Here is a 16,985-nt window from a genome sequence, read left to right as displayed (position 1 = left end):
ATAATTGTATATTCATAAACATTTAGCCGTATACTATATAGTAATAACATCCAGTTGGTGGTGGCTCTGTTCTGATTTATTTCCACTTGTGGATACCTATAAAGCAAACATGTTTGAAAGCTGTATCTAATAAAATGGTCAAAAGGTGCTTCAGTGTTTTATATAAACTAGCTGGTTTTCAGTCATGCTTTTGCTGTGAATGTACAAGATATACCGGATCACACAGAGACAGGAATTTGATGGCTTTAACTGTGTTTATTGAAGCTCTACATTTGTTGTTTTAAAGTCACTTGTCTTCTTGGAGTTCACTTTCTGCTGAAACCTCAGAAATCCACATGGGGCAAATTCTGTCCAAAGACAGCAGTTGAATTAAACACTGTGGATTCAGAAGAACTTTCTCATGCAAGGTTTAAAGTTTTGCAATCATTTTTTCACTAACTGGTTTCAAAACAAAGTTCTAAAACATCACTGCGAGTGTTGTGGAAGACATGCTTTAATTTCTTGGTGGTAAACAGTCAGAAGAAGGTCTTCACAAACGTCAATGAAAGAAATGTGTGTGTGTGTGTGTGTGTGTATGTGTGTGTGTGTGTGTGAGAGAGAGAGAAAGAGAGAGAGAGAGAGAGAGAGAGAGAGAGAGAGAGAGAGAGAGAGAGAGAGACTTAGTAGTATACATTTTCTCCTCCTATTCTCTGGCTTGGATGATCGCTCCTCGCGCGGATGGTCACATGACCGCAGGCGTTAGGAAAGCAGTAGAGGCGCAGCAGCAGCAGTCTCTTGAATACCGACACACACACACACACACACACACACAGCGAGAGGAGAAGAGTTTGCTCAGCTCCAGAGCTAGCCTAGAAACTTCACCCAGCGTAAAGGACCTTTATTCTAAACCGCTACTCCACATTATCTTGGCAGGAAGTGAAGGTCCAGAGAGCTCGAATGGCCTGGAAATAGCGTTATTCTGACGCCTACAACCTCTTGAGAGTAAACAAAAACAAATCTGAGTGGTCATGCGGGAGTCCGGACAGTTTGCGGAGCTCTTCTGACCTTCATAAATCACACAAACACATATCAGTCTTTTTTCTCTCTCTCTCGTCGTGTTTCAGGAGAACCAATCTTTTTTTGTAAGTGAGACATTTTGTAGGTCTTCAGGTTAGAAGCGGGACCTCGTTGGAGAAGTGAGGACTGAATAGCGGACTCAGAGCCTCATACACACAGCCTGTGGAGGAGCCTGCTGGAGTCTGGTCTTCTCTTCATAACTGATCTTTTTTCCCTTACATTTTTTTTAAGCAGACGGTTTTTAAATATGGTGGGGGAAATGGAGACAAAAGAGAAGCCCAAGCCGAGTCCCGACTATCTCATGCAGCTCATGAATGACAAGAAGTTGATGAGCAGTCTGCCCAACTTTTGTGGGATTTTCAACCATCTAGAGAGGCTTCTGGACGAAGGTAAGCTGGGGTTCAACAGCAACAAAACTAATAACACGTTTGTTTATTTGTTAAAAAAACAAAAACATATTATATATATATTGTCTTGTTTTTTTGAGAATAAAACTGCACTGAGTTGCTTTGGGGATGGCAAACTTCCTTCTCTATGACAGTGAGGAGAGTTGGTGTGTGAGGTTACAGTGCTGCTGGATGCAGATCAACAGAGGCCACACCTCAAAAGTGGCACTGCTTTTAAACTTCATTTTCTTATATAGGAAACACGCGCTGATTGGTTAATTAAAACAACTTTTAAAGCAAGGTTAGCTAAATAAAAGCCCTATCTGTGTAACTACGGCGAGGTAAATGCAGGGTGGTCCGGGTTGCCTAATGATGAAAAGAAACGCAAAGCGATGGAAGTAGGTGAAGAATGCGCGAGGGCGGTCTTGCTGTTTGGAAGTCAACACACAACTTATGCGCATGCGCGGCTATGGTCAGCAGGGAGCTTCGGACAGTTCAAATAGAAGGGGTGGAGTATGTGGGGCCCCTCAGATCAGCCCTTACAACTAAACCATTTGAAGAAAATCACCAGCAAGTTAAACTATTACTCATGTAGGCATTAACCTGACTATTAACAGGGCAGGGCAAACAAAAAATGCAATAAAATATTGATTTAAAACATTCACATTTTTCTTTATTCCAGGTGCTTTGATTTATACTGACATCACTGCAATGCATTAAAATCATAAAAAAACATATTTGGCTCTGCTTCATTGACCCCACATAAAGAAGTATTGCTCTTACAACACTTTGATTGCTGCCTAACAGTGAGCATGCGCTAAAATTGCTGCTTGAAAATATCACTTAGAGGTCGTATACCACAAATACGAATCATGTTAACGCTAATCAGCATCATTCATTAGACTCTGAAATAGCAAAACGGTTAGGATTTACTACAACCTCTAAGTTATCATTTATGTGCTATGTCTGGTTAGTTGTGGCTTAGATCCTTAGCTGAATCTAGTGAATTTGCAAGAGTATCTGGGCATGCTTGCCTGGAAAGAAGGCTACTTTGGCAGATTTATGTCTTCAGTTTTAGCTATAAAGGTTGGAGGCTATTCAGCCAGGCTGCTTGATATGCACAGGGACTTTGGCTGTGTATCAGCTCACAGACTCTGCTCTACTAAACCGGGTAGTTCTCTTAAAAACTGTGTGTTAGTCAGAAATAACTTTTCAATGCTTCTGTTTTCACTTCCTTATTCTAAAGTCTTGTTTCAGTGTGCTCAGACAGAATTACAGGACAAAAGAGACAAACGTTTTGCAGTATGATTTTAGGTTGTTTTGTAGATTGTGTGTTTTGTGTGCATGACTATGATTATGTTCTCTAATAGGAACACACACACTGCTTTTATGCAGCTTATTAAATTATCTTAATTAAGGTATTGAGTAACAAAATCTGGGAAAGGATCCAGAGCAGTTTTGAACCTGTGCCGGAAAAACCCGGCTCATCTAATGGTTTTGACAGCATGGAAGGATTCAGGAAGTCTGCAGATACTTGTAGAGACAAACACAATCTAGTAATATTACTATAAGATGTAAATGTTTAACATCTGGTTCCAATTTAAAATGACTTAAGAGCACATTGCTTAATAACCAATTATGCTGACTTGAACATATTCTGAATTGTACATTAGGGTATTCTGATATTTTAAGTGTTTACGGCTTGGATACTGTCAACATACAGGTCAGTGAGACACACTAGTAAACTTTTTTATCTGGGACATCAATTGGTATCCGTCATTCAAAATACAGAAACCATTATTTCTAAGACACAAATTGTCCATGCATCACTTCCAGCACATATGATTTCCTATTAAATGTAAGCCCATTAATTAGAGATGAACAATGAAAGTGCTGAGCCAAAAATAATAAATGATTGCTCTGTGGCTGTTGCAGTTAAATACGTAGGCTTGATTGCCATCACAGTACACAAAGAAAACCATTTTTATTCTCTTATTCCTCTTCTGCAACAATTCTTACTGTAAGGCAGAAAAAAACAATATTTTACAATACAGTTTATTGTACAATTGTATTTGTAAAGCACAAACCAAAGGGGTGCAGATTTGGATGTAGATTTAGATTTCTATTGAGTAAGCCAAAGGTGACAGTGACAAACCCAAACTCCTTGAGGTGACATAAGGAAGAATTCTTCAGAGGAACCAGACTCAAGAGAACCTGTTCACTTTTGGTTGACTGGCTTTTGGGATTAAAACTCATTACTATTTTACTCCATATATAAATGTACAGATAAATACAGATACACACCAAAAAGATCTGTACACGTATTTACTAGTAATTGAATAATTTTTATTGAAAAGGTGGGGGTGCAGCAATGTAGATGTACTGTTTATGTGTAGTGTACAAGACTGGTAAATAACAATATTGTACAAATATATTGTGAAAAATCTTTACGTCAACCCCCTGATGCACTTTGCTTGACTCTAAATGAAGCTCTCTAATTATAGTTCAGAGTGTCTGGGTGAGTTTACAAGTGTACCATATTATTTTAGTAGTCTTAGCTGTCTCAAATATATGTGTTCCTTGTAAAGCAACAGTTAAGGTGTAGGCTAGTGTATGCCTAGTGCTAGGCTTGATCATATTGACTTAATGTGAACAGAAAGCAGTGTACTCGAAATTGTATAATTTAATAAGCCATGGGCTTTTATTTCTGAATAGTGTTACATACACAAAGTGACGTGAGCTTGTTTCTTATGTTTTGACCTTTGCTTGTCCTCATGTCCTTTCTGTTTCAACATGCTGCAGTTGGTGTTTGTATTTCTCTGGTGTTCCATTGTGCACCCAAAGGATACACACACACGGTTAGTGACAGACCTCATAACTCATCTATCACTATATTTTTACTATTAGACATACTGTACATAGCGCTGGGATCGGTAGACTGACAGAATGCATGTAGGAGTAAATTCAAGGGAAAAGTGTGGGACGATGTTTACAGTGACCTTCATTCAGTCAGAGAGGCTTTTTTTTTTTTTTTACTTTTTAGTCGGTAAGCACATGTGACATGAATGCCATTTTATTCACGCTATTACATTTTCCAGCTAGGCTGTATTACCCAGCCATTGAGAGACGTGTGAACATAAAGGAGTGTGTGGAGAACAATGAGGATACGCCAGATTAAGGAGGTGCAGTCGGGGTGAAACGTCACTAAATATATGTTTTCAGAGGGAGCCTTCAGTGCTCTTGACACCGCAGTAATTAAGCAGCCATAACCTGTTGTTTAAGGACCAATTACATCAAGTGCGACATGAGCCTTTTTGGATGTTGCCTGGTGACTTAAGCATTTAAAGACAATATTAACTCAGATCTGAAGTCTGTGGGCATCACAGTGGGATAGTAGGTAGCATTGTCGTGGGTAGTGATGCCGGCTCTTAGGTCCCTGGTTCAAATTGAAACTTGGTTTACTGTCTGTGTGGAATTTAACAGTTTTCCCCATGTCAGCATGGGTTTCCACTGGGTTTTCCAGTTTCCCATTATATGTGGTATGTGGATAGACTATGCTAAATTGGCCCTGGGTGTGAATGAACGTGTGAATATCTGTGTGCACGCAGCTTACATCACCATCTGTTGATCAGGACAGTGCTGCTGAGAAGAGAAGAAAAAGCAGCCTAGTTAAACCTCACACTGTCCCATTATTATAATAAATCAGAATGGTTTTCTTGTATTGGACCAATATGACTATATAGTTTAATCAGCGGTATGTAAACAGTGGGTCACAAATCTCTGATGTTTAACTCTAAAACCCCCCCCCCCCCCCTTTACTGATCTCTTTAATGAGAGTGCACTGTTGATCAACCTCTCTGTCAGGCTTGTCTCTTTTGATCACATCATTCCAGTTTTTTTTTTCACAAAGATAGCAATGCTTGCAAATGCAGCTTTCCTATTAAATGCCATCTTGCTAAAGGCCTGCCAGAAACTTGCTGTTCCAGGCTACCTGTCCAGAGAAACCCTGCGCAAAGGGGATACCTGTCATCCAACCACAGTGCCATATATCATCACCGTGTTGTTTACACCTTCACTGCTCCCAATCACATTACATATTGTATTCTCCATGGTCAGAGACACACACAAACACACACACACACACACACACACACACACACACACACACACACACACATATGTGCTGATCACAGCTTGGCTATCAGCATGCAAGTCTTGTGAAAGTGGCACAAAAGCACAGAAAAATGAATAAGGGATAAAACCAGATGCGAGATCCTGTTTTTTGTACAAATTTCATTATGGAAAGTGTTTTCTTACTATAAGAAATCATGGGTTATAATTTACTCTTGGTCGTGGACATTGACGGAAATGAAAGACAAAGGATTATGTTTTCTGGCTGAATCTTGGTGTAGGTGTGGTGACTCCCTAAGTGTGAGAGTCAAGAACAAGCACTTTGTTGGCAGTAGAAAAGTACCCAGATTGTTTCCCTGTTTGAGGCCTGCTCTTTTATCCCCCTAAAACCCATTACGTAATAAATTCGAGCTTTCTTTAGCCAGACGTCTTTTTTTTTGTTGGCTTGTTTTTGCGATCACTTTTTGTGCTGGCCATAAGACTTGTACATCCATGCTCGAACACCTTTCTATACCAATTAAAACCTTGGAGCATGACATTCTCTCTTTTTTATTCCAATAGATTAAGCTTCAAGATTGCTACAGTGAAATAGAATTAAGAGTGTTAAACAAAAGTGAATTTTTGCAATTATTCACATGATTTTCACGAGTTAACACAAGTTTTTAATACTCTAATCAACATGGGCATTGACAAATATTGATGCTTTATGTATGTTTATTAATAGTGAAACCATATTTAACAAAGAGCATGAAGACAAAATATTTTTGAAAATGTTTTAAACTCTGTAAATCATCAGGACACAAAAAGGAACTTTTGCTATGTTTCCACACGGATGGTTTAAAATATTTATATATACATATATATTTATTAGATGTTTAAGGTTACACAAAATTAACGTATCTTGGTATTTAAGTCACAGTTCGGTTTAATTTCGGTACAGTTATGAGAAAGAAATGCAAAACATAAAATTGCTTGTAAAATTTAATTAATGCTTTTTATTATTATTAATATTTGTGTTTATCATTTGAACAGTTGAATAAAAGTTACAACTATTTTAAATAAAATGCCTGCTTGGTTAAATAATATATAAATTGATATTTTATAATATTTTATAAAACTAAAATAAATCCATTTAATACAATAAATTTTTTTATTAGATTGATTCAATTGAGTAATCATTTAAATCGCCACAAATTAAACTGATTAAATAAATAATAAAAAAATAATAAATTATTAAATAGTTTACATTTGTTAGACCCATTTGGGTAATACAGATGTGTATGTAAATGTGTGTGTGTGTGTGTGTGTGTGTGTGTGTGTGTGTGTGTGTGTGTGTGTGTGTGTGTGTGTGTGTGTGTTTCACATTTAAATATTACGTACATTTTCTAAAGATATGATCTACTTAACTTTGCTACTTATTTCAGCATACTTTAACAAATGTCTTCATTCATTTCATCTTTCATTCATTCACTCCCTTCACGTGTGGAATTGTCAGGATTTTCTCCTTTTAAGAGAAATTCTTGAAGCTGGACATAAAACGTTAAAGTATTAATATAATGGATTCAAGATTTTTCACTTTTCATAAATTAAAATTTTACTGCAAGCCACTTTCTGGTTAGTGGCCATCATTAAAGCTATTGATTCTTTAGCGTTGTCATGCATGCGCAAAACAAATCTTATTTTCGGTACCGAGCGAGTTGCCACAGTGGCACTATACCCCTGGCATTGTTGTGTAAATTTTGTAGAGACTAAACAAACTTGAGGTCCGCTACTTTATATGTTCCTGCCGAAACGAAAGCCCTGTACTATAATAGTATATATATAAAATATGTGATTTATATATAAAATTCATTCATAATTCATTCATATATATATGAATGTGTATGAGTTTTCTGTTAATTTCTCAGGCTTGCTCTTTTCATTTTCTGTGTCTCTTCATGCACACAGTGTAGGATGGTGTGAAGCAGAGTAACCCCTTTGTCTTTCCCCATAATGGCTCATAGTCATGAAGATTGAGAGTCCTATCTGCCAGTGGAATTTTTTTCTCCAAACAACCGTGGAAACTGTCTGACATCTGGCATTAAATCATGTCCACCTCTTTGCCAGATGAGATCTCTGACTTCCAGTCATTTGGACTTTGCTGACAGATAGCCAGAATATATTTTTTTGTATTCCATTAAACATAAATAAGCACTTACATTTTTTAGAACTACTATTAAAAATGCAATCTTTCACCTTTAATTGTTTCCTAAATTGAAACAAATGTATTTAAAGCAGAATGTATTGTGTGTCTCCATGGAAAGTAAATGCAGTACTTATACTGTCACTGCTGCATTTTATTTCAGACTACCATAAATAATTGTGGGCAAATGATTAATCACACACTGTTTTATTAATTAGATCAACCGTATGCGCTTCCCCAACAGGATGCCATATGTTGAAACAGTAAGTTCATGTACAGTAAATGTATTTAGTCAAAGAATGTAGGTGAAGTCATAAGTACTCATGAAGTTGGCCAATTATTTAAACATGTAAAAGGCATAGACATTGTAAATACTGTAAGCAGCACCTTATTTCATGTAAAGGTACAAAATGTGGGAGCAAGGTTTTATTTTTTACACACAATTACAATGCTTTATTATAAGTTTCAAGTAATTAAAGTGTTCCAACAGTGATATTTAAAGCACCACACGTCACTCCGGATTACAGAGGTGATATTTATGTGCCTTAATGATGTGGTCATTACATGATAGCATACCAAAGCCATTGTATCATGATGGAGTATCGAGCTGGTGGATTTGGATGGCAGAAAAACAGACACAGACTGTAATTGAGATCTGTCCGCCATCTCCTTCCTCACTGTAAAATGATGGATTGCAGTAGGGTGGATGGTGTGCAGTAGGGAGGCTTTGTAGCGCTGATCAGCAGTCTGTAATGTTTGGTTTTAGTGCCACTAAAGGTGCTATAATAATAGCTCAAGTGGATGTGGCAATTATATTTTACCCCAGGTGTTTAGAGATAAAGGCTAATGTACGTCATACAGTGACAAGTGTGTAGGCAGTGTGTTTCTGTAAAATAGTCAGGCTGGTCACTAACTGCTGTAAGTTACTTATACTGAAACATTAGCTAACCCTAACCCAGCGATTGCAAATTTAATGGTACAAGGTTTACACAATGCAAAAATCTTTGACATGTTTTGGGATACAATTTTCATTTTACTGAACTGGCCTACCATGTTATCTTTGTTATTCTGTTCCTTTCCTTCATAGCCCTCTTCATAGACCAGTGTCACACTTGTATAGCAGCGTTAATACTAATGAACTACAGTACACCGACACATGCTGATTTGTGTGCACTTTCTAGCTGTGTTGCCGATGCCAGTTTGAGGTCTGAGAGAGAGGTTCAGCTAAATTCATATGAACTATATCATACCACAGCCAGATGCTTTAAGCTCATGTTGTTTTGCTCTGGCCTCTGATTTACTCCAGCTGAGAGAGTCTGATGGGAGCCCCTCGGGCAACGCCTGTCTCATCTCAGGGTTATATTAAGATTACGGCAATCAGGCGAGTCTGGTGTGGACTTTGATGTAGCCATTTGAAACATTATTGTACCTTGTCGAAAATCCATTCTTATATGAAGTCTCTTTCATCCAAATTCTTCAAAGAGCTTTTGTTAAATAATAATAATAATGTGTTTGTCTGGTCTCTTCTGAATTGCATCTATTTGTTGTGCGATTAATTCTTTGTGAATACTTAAGATAGTTTTGATGTGCATGACTGGTTTTGCTCACTTGCCTCCAGGGAGTTGTGTTGATGCAGAGTGATTGTGAAATTAAAATTAATTTGGGTTAGCTTTTTTCCCTTTATGCATTTTTAATGGTAAACTTTATCCGAATGTCTGTCGGTGAATATTATCATCACGGACAGAATTATAATTTTTTTGAAATAATTTTTCCATTCCTTTTAGCAGGAGCCGTTTAGGTATGCAGCATTTCGGTGGCAGCCTTTGTGCTCAGAGTGGAAACCTATTTCATTTGGAACGCAAAGCCAGATTTAGGGTCTTGTAGAGATTTCAGTTATCTTTTACCTGAAGTTCTTAATGGTCCTAAAATCTCTTGTGTTCTTTGTTCTGCTGTTTTCCTAGAAGTGCATTCCTCTCAGTGCTTTTGTGTAATTGTGTGTTTTTATGGTTCTATTTGGCAGAGATTGGCCGGGTACGGAAGGACATGTACAATGACACACTGAACAGTAGTACAGACAAAAGGACATCGGAGCTCCCAGACGCCGTGGGGCCAATTGCACAGCTCCAAGAGAAACTTTATGTGCCTGTAAAAGAATATCCAGACGTAAGTGGAATACCATTGCTTATCCTTGCAGTTATTCTCTTTATCCTGAAGGTCTTAAAACAGATGCTTGTAATATTGACACAACCCCTATTTAGACATCCTTTATACCTTTGATACAACTTCAAATTTCAGTTTAATTTAGCAATATGTTATGCCTTCTACTGGTCACGGGATTCCCACAGACCACAAAAATCTTTAAGGTTGACATGAAAGAAGGTTGACATGATCTGGTATGAACTCTGTAGCCCTGTCATATTTTAATCAACTACACTGTCAGATTATAGTACAAGCTTGTAAATATTGACTTTACAGTCTGATTACCTACTGTGGTTTATGGAATTAACATTCTCTAGTTCGATTTAGAATTCTCTTTCTGATTAGACGTTAAAGGACTATATGATTGATGATTAATTTGACAGAAATATGGGCTTAGACTACACACAATGTAAATAGCAAATTGACTAAATAAAACCTTTGACTTTTTTAACTTTTAAAAATCATAATTATATTAAAATCACACTGTACTGTCAGAACTAAAATGCAATTAATGTTGGCTAAAAGTAAACATTATGTTGTGTTTATAAGGCTCCTATTGTCTTTTCTTATGCCAGGAAATTAGAAATCTGTGGGTTGTGATAGATTTTTTTATTTTACCGAATTTATTTGGATAATATTTGTATTCTAAATGTTTATTACACATTACATTAGTAATGTGTAATAAACACATTACTTTTGTACACATTTCTGGCCAGGGAGCATTTAGTTAATATAAAATGATTAGAGTCTAAATTACGAGGAAATGTAGCAAAACAATTTTGCTGAGGAGTCATGGAAAATAAAAATTTGAGTAGAAACACTATTGTTATTTGTTAGTGCTAATAATGAAGCTAAAATTGTAATAACATTAGTGAACTGCATTGTCTTTAATTATCTCATTTCACACACCCATATTTACAGATATAACATCAGTGTGGACATGAATGAGCGAATGAAATTATGCCAGATTTTTCAACAAGTCAACAAACCTTTATTATTATTATTATTATTATTATTATTATTATTATTATTATTATTATTATTAGTAGTAGTAGTAGTAGTAATGTTAATATTCAATGGTTTTTTTTTTTTCAGAAAAATTTATGAATTTTATATATTATATTTATATTTTATATATATATATATATATATATATATATATATATATATATATATATATATATATATATATATACACACACATATCACATTTATTACAGATCATGTATTTCATCACAGCATCACTTAGCTTGAATAAAACATGTGAGCTGCCTGTCTGAACAAAGTTTTAATGCAGCACAAAGAAAAAGAAAAAGCACCAAAAAATACCAATATTTGCAATCCTGAAGATTTATTCATAATATAACATGTTATTATTCACATTTTACATATGGTACATTAAGTGTTTTAATAGCATTTAGAGAGAAATGCTAAGTTTCAGGTTATATTTATTATAATGATTACACACTGAATGTGTCTGCATTAATAAAAATTGCTGACAAAATGTATTATAGTGCAGTCAGGGATACATGAGTTTGGATGAGAAACATACAGCACAGGTTTCTGAGTGATGCATCTTATCTGGGTTTTTTTGGGGGTTTTTTTTAGCTGTTTTTAAAGTTTCTTGCTTGCTGTTTATCAGTTATCAATATAATTTCCACTTCTAGTGCTTAGCACCACGTACATCTAATCTTTGTATAAAATAGTGTCAATTTGTTTGTTTGTTTGAAAAATGTTACATTTAATAGTTTAACAAAAAGTAAAGCTTTAACTGAGGCCTTTCCAGGATTTGTTTTAAAAGGATCATGTATTCGGCTCAGATATAATTTGACATCGAGACTTGCCAATGACATTGCTAAAAGAGTAAATTAAATAAATATATTGACCGTGTGGATAGTGTAGATTCAACATCTGTCGTAGGTTAAGTGAGAAAAGCCAAATGCCCAGTTAGCATGTATGTAATCAGTCATTGCGCTTGTTTAGATAGTAACTTTTATCTCCCTGTAATATAATCAGCATTCTGATAATCACTGACAGGCTCCCAACAAAACCTCAGCAGAGTTGTAAAGCTGCCCAGAGCTGACGGCGGAGGGGCATGTGTGGACTATGTCTTCTCTCTGTGCCGGCTCATTTACACTGAATGATCTAGAAAGATACACTTGCCTCTCCATCACTTGCTCATGAAACAATAAAACACATGAGAGCTTTGAAGGACATGATGGAGAGATGAGAGAGGCAGAGATGTGAGGTGTTTACATTCACCTTCTGATTATTTTTCCACTCTGTTGCGCTTTCTCTTTCACTTTTGCGATATAATCACAGAGTGATTTAGAGACTGCTGCCCCCTGCTTCTCAATCTCTCTCTCCATTATTATTCTCCTCTCTCCCTTTACTCATTCCCTCCCCTTTCCTTCCCTAATTTCTTTCTCTGTGTTGGTTGGTAATGAGATTTGTCAGATTCTTTGTTGTTGTTAATTTAAAGTTGAGGACTTCAAATGAATTTAGCAAAACTGGTAAACGGCACAAGGAAAAAAAAAGTCATGATGTGAGAAATTCAATTATGCGTTTGCTTTTTTGCTCAGCATTAATATTCTCAATACATGTTTTTTGTGATTGAGCCACACCTGGGGATTGTAATAAGCATACCAAAGTGCTGAGATGTTACTTTGTGGGCCAATGAACTGCACAGAGCATTACAGTCTCTATAATGTAAGTCATATGAGCCTAGCAGTAAGGACACAGGCTTGGTTTGTGTGCATGGATTCATGCACATGCCTTATATTCTCACTAATATAACCTTGTGATGTACTGGAGAGATCAACAATGACCCGGACACAAACAGCCTTTTGCCACATGGTAGTCTGATGAGCTCAGCTCTATATATACATCACAGCGGCTCAATGGCCACAGCAGCTGTGATCGGGCTAAGAGAAGATGGGCTTTAAAAGGAAGAGAATGCATTGTGACCCTGAGAGAGAGACAGCTGTCTGGTTTATCACTCTGCCATCCTGACAGATAAGGTTAAACACTTTGATAGCAATGTAGCCACCAGCCAAAAAACAAAGACTATTATTCTTGGCTACAGTTGGATGCATCCTATCAAATCACGTAAAGAAACAAATAAATGCTTTAATATGCTGAACTTTAGCTTTTCAAAATTCGCTGTTGCAAATCCCAGCTTTAAGCACTTCTGTTCACAGCACTTATGATGCCAGTCAAAACTCTCAGCTCAGTTTACTGGCTCAGTGATATGTGACCTTTTTTTGGCTGGGTCATTTGTAAACCCTTCAGGCACAACTGAAGAACTGATTTTGCTTTTGGCAAATTAACTTATTAAATGAATTAAACTATTAAACAAATTAATAAACTGGGGTAAATGCAGCACTGTTATTAATATGTGCATATTATGAGCAAATGTTGGCCATATTTTGTACTTTATTATCTTAATTTCTTCTAAGATTTTTTATAGATTTTCTGACTTTTCTGTTTTATAGCAGACTGCTATCTCCTCTTTAAGGTCTTGATAGACCCTGTAGTGAGGCAAAATCTATGTTTCGTGTTATAAGCATTATCACTATTATTAATTTGTGTTATCATATGACTTATGCCTTATGTGTATACGACTGCTTTATGTTCCACAAGGAGAAATGAAGAGGCACATGTTCAGATTTAATATTTAGCACGTATGTGACAAATAACATTTGATTTTTAGCACATTTAATAGCACATGGAACTGATGCTGTACTTTTTGAGTATAAATTAAGTATATGTATTATAATGGCGGTCAAAAACTGATGAACGCAAACTTCAAAATGCATTGTAGACAGATCTTGAATATGATAAAATGTGTTTATTACTATTATTTTTTTTTTTCTTCATTGTGGAAAAAATCTTTTTACTGTAGATTAGTTAATTAAAATAAGTTAGAATTTTTAAGTTAGAAAAAAGAGTATATCCATCCTAAACTGTTGTCCAGTTATAAATGGCAGTCTGGCTCGTACAAAAAAAAAAAAAAAGATACTATAAAAGATACTATAAGCTAATTATTTGTTATATGTACTTTAGAAAAGCACTTTTTTTTATATGCATAAACAAATATAAATAAAGGTCAAATGTCACAGTAAAAATCGTTACAGTAACTGAACCCACTGTAAGTGTTAATTATAAGCAAATTACTTAAATGGTTGCTGGGCTGTGTTTGGCCTGGAAGCACAAAGTGAAATATTTGCTTGTGTCACAGGACAGATTTGTGGCCGATCGTCAGCAAATGCTTCATTCATAAGATACACTGTGTTCTGGGTGTTTGTCAGCTAACAACAGGAGACTGATCATTCCTCAGATTCTTTAGTTTTGCCAGTTGTCTTTAATCGAATTATTCATTTTCCAGTTTTTTTTATAATGTTGGTACAGTGCTTATGTCATTAACATTGGAAATCGGTTTATAGAACATCCTTAGTTTATTTTATCAATATTCAACAATACAATTTAATACGTAGACAAAACAAAGGCTGTGGTAGGTTCAGTTACAACCCAAGTTTTACAACCCAAATTAAAACCTATTGACTGACTGAATTTATTATGTGGGTTTTAACGCAATAAATGCAGAGCGCATTTCTGTTTGACTATTTTTTTATTAAAAATATAAATAAATATAAAAGAGGTGAAATTAACATTCAACAAAACACACATTTATTCATGACGTCAGATTCAAAACTCAAAACTCAGATATGTAAAGAAATAATAAACTCCACAGAAAATTATTTTTAACCACTAAACATTTGTTTTACTGATGCACCAAGTCTTAAATCAAGCACCAAAATCCGCCATGATGCACACATCTGGCAATTAAAATTGTCTGTGTGGAAACATAGCAACACACACACACACACACACACACACACACACACACACACATACACACACACACACACACACATTATGATTTAGCTTTTCAGTGACTGGTCTTTTTCTCAACTCAATAAACTACACTGTTATTGCAGCAGAAGATGTGTAACACCTCCATGGCAACTGTGTTTTAATTAAATTCCATATTTTCTTCATGTGGCATGTCACTGCAGTTCAACTTTGTGGGGAGAATCCTCGGCCCACGTGGGCTCACTGCCAAACAGCTGGAGGCTGAGACAGGCTGCAAGATAATGGTGCGAGGCAAAGGCTCCATGAGAGACAAGAAGAAGGTGAAGCTATGCATTTATTTATTTTTTTGCTGTTTTTCTTTAGATGTTTTACTATTTGCATTGTTTGCAGTGATGTGCGTGGTTATACAGTGAGGAAAATAAGTATTTGAACACTCTGCTATTTTGCAAGTTCTCCCACTTAGAAATCATGGAGGGGTCTGAAATTGTCATCGTAGGTGCATGTCCACTGTGAGAGACATAATCTAAAAAAAAAAATCCAGAAATCACAATATATGATTTTTAAACTATTTATTTGTATGATACAGCTGCAAATAAGTATTTGAACACCTGTCTATCAGCTAGAATTCTGACCCTCAAAGACCTGTTAGTCTGCCTTTAAAATGTCCACCTCCACTACATTTATTATCCTAAATTAGATGCACCTGTTTGAGGTCGTTAGCTGCATAAAGACACCTGTCCACCCCATACAATCAGTAAGAATCCAACTACTAACATGGCCAAGACCAAAGAGCTGTCCAAAGACACTAGAGACAAAATTGTACACCTCCACAAGGCTGGAAAGGGCTACGGGGAAATTGCCAAGCAGCTTGGTGAAAAAAGGTCCACTGTTGGAGCAATCATTAGAAAATGGAAGAAGCTAAACATGACTGTCAATCTCCCTCGGACTGGGGCTCCATGCAAGATCTCACCTCGTGGGGTCTCAATGATCCTAAGGAAGGTAAGAAAGCAGCCCAGAACTACACGGGAGGACCTGGTCAATGACCTGAAAAGAGCTGGGACCACCGTTTCCAAGGTTACTGTTGGTAATACACTAAGACGTCATGGTTTGAAATCATGCATGGCACGGAAGGTTCCCCTGCTTAAACCAGCACATGTCCAGGCACGTCTTAAGTTTGCCAATGACCATTTGGATGATCCAGAGGAGTCATGGGAGAAAGTCATGTGGTCAGATGAGACCAAAATAGAACTTTTGGGTCATAATTCCACTAAACGTGTTTTGAGGAAGAAGAATGATGAGTACCATCCCAAGAACACCATCCCTACTGTGAAGCATGGGGGTGGTAGTATCATGCTTTAGGGGTGTTTTTCTGCACATGGGACAGGACGACTGCACTGTATTAAGGAGAGGATGACCAGGGCCATGTATTGAGAGATTTTGGGGAACAACCTCCTTTCCTCAGTTAGAGCATTGAAGATGGGTCGAGGCTGGGTCTTTCAACATGACAATGACCCGAAGCACACAGCCAGGATAACCAAGGAGTGGCTCTGTAAGAAGCATATCAAGGTTCTGGCATGGCCTAGCCAGTCTCCAGACCTAAACCCAATAGAGAATCTTTGGAGGGAGCTCAAACTCCCTGTTTCTCAGCGACAGGCCAGAAACCTGACTGATCTAGAGAAGATCTGTGTGGAGGAGTGGGCCAAAATCCCTCCTGCAGTGTGTGCAAACCTGGTGAAAAACTACAGGAAACGTTTGACCTCTGTAATTGCAAACAAAGGCTCCTGTACCAAATATTACCATTGACTTTCTCAGGTGTTCAAGTACTTATTTGCAGCTGTATCATACAAATAAATAGTTAAAAAATCATACATTTTGATTTCTGGCTTTTTTTTTTAGATTATGTCTCTCACAGTGGACATGCACCTACGATGACAATTTCAGACCCCTCCATGATTTCTAAGTGGGAGAACTTGCAAAATAGCAGGGTGTTCAAATACTTATTTTCTTCACTGTAGATGCCTGCGGATTTAAGCATATACATGGACAATGCATGTCAAATGCAGATTTAGACAATTCCATTTCTAATGCATATTTTTACTAGAATATTTTTGTCCTGCACGACTATGAAACAAAAAAATCTGACTTTTTGTTTGCCT

The 16,985-nt window shown here is 36.7% G+C and overlaps 1 protein-coding gene across 6 annotated transcripts in view; it reads left to right on the top strand.

The window, feature by feature from the left end:
- The first annotated feature begins 691 nt into the window (after positions 1-691).
- qki2 (QKI, KH domain containing, RNA binding 2) overlaps positions 692-16,985 on the top strand; it is a 28,474-nt gene continuing 12,180 nt past the window's right edge. For 5 of the 6 annotated variants that reach the window (XM_083555864.1, XM_083555862.1, XM_083555860.1 and 2 more), the window contains exons 1-3: positions 697-1,445; positions 9,776-9,918; positions 15,033-15,149. In XM_083555864.1, coding sequence (XP_083411990.1) covers positions 1,304-1,445; positions 9,776-9,918; positions 15,033-15,149 — 402 coding nt within the window. In that variant the 5' untranslated portion in view covers positions 697-1,303. Of the gene's footprint in view, positions 1,446-9,775; positions 9,919-15,032; positions 15,150-16,985 lie in introns of all 6 variants that reach the window. The other variant, XM_083555863.1, reaches the window with a different exon arrangement.

This window comes from Silurus aristotelis (genome assembly GCF_946808225.1).
Source record: "Silurus aristotelis genome assembly, chromosome: 12".
NCBI lineage: Eukaryota > Metazoa > Chordata > Actinopteri > Siluriformes > Siluridae > Silurus > Silurus aristotelis.
The sequence above is the reverse complement of the archived record's forward strand: the minus strand, read 5'-3'. Positions and strand labels throughout refer to the sequence as shown.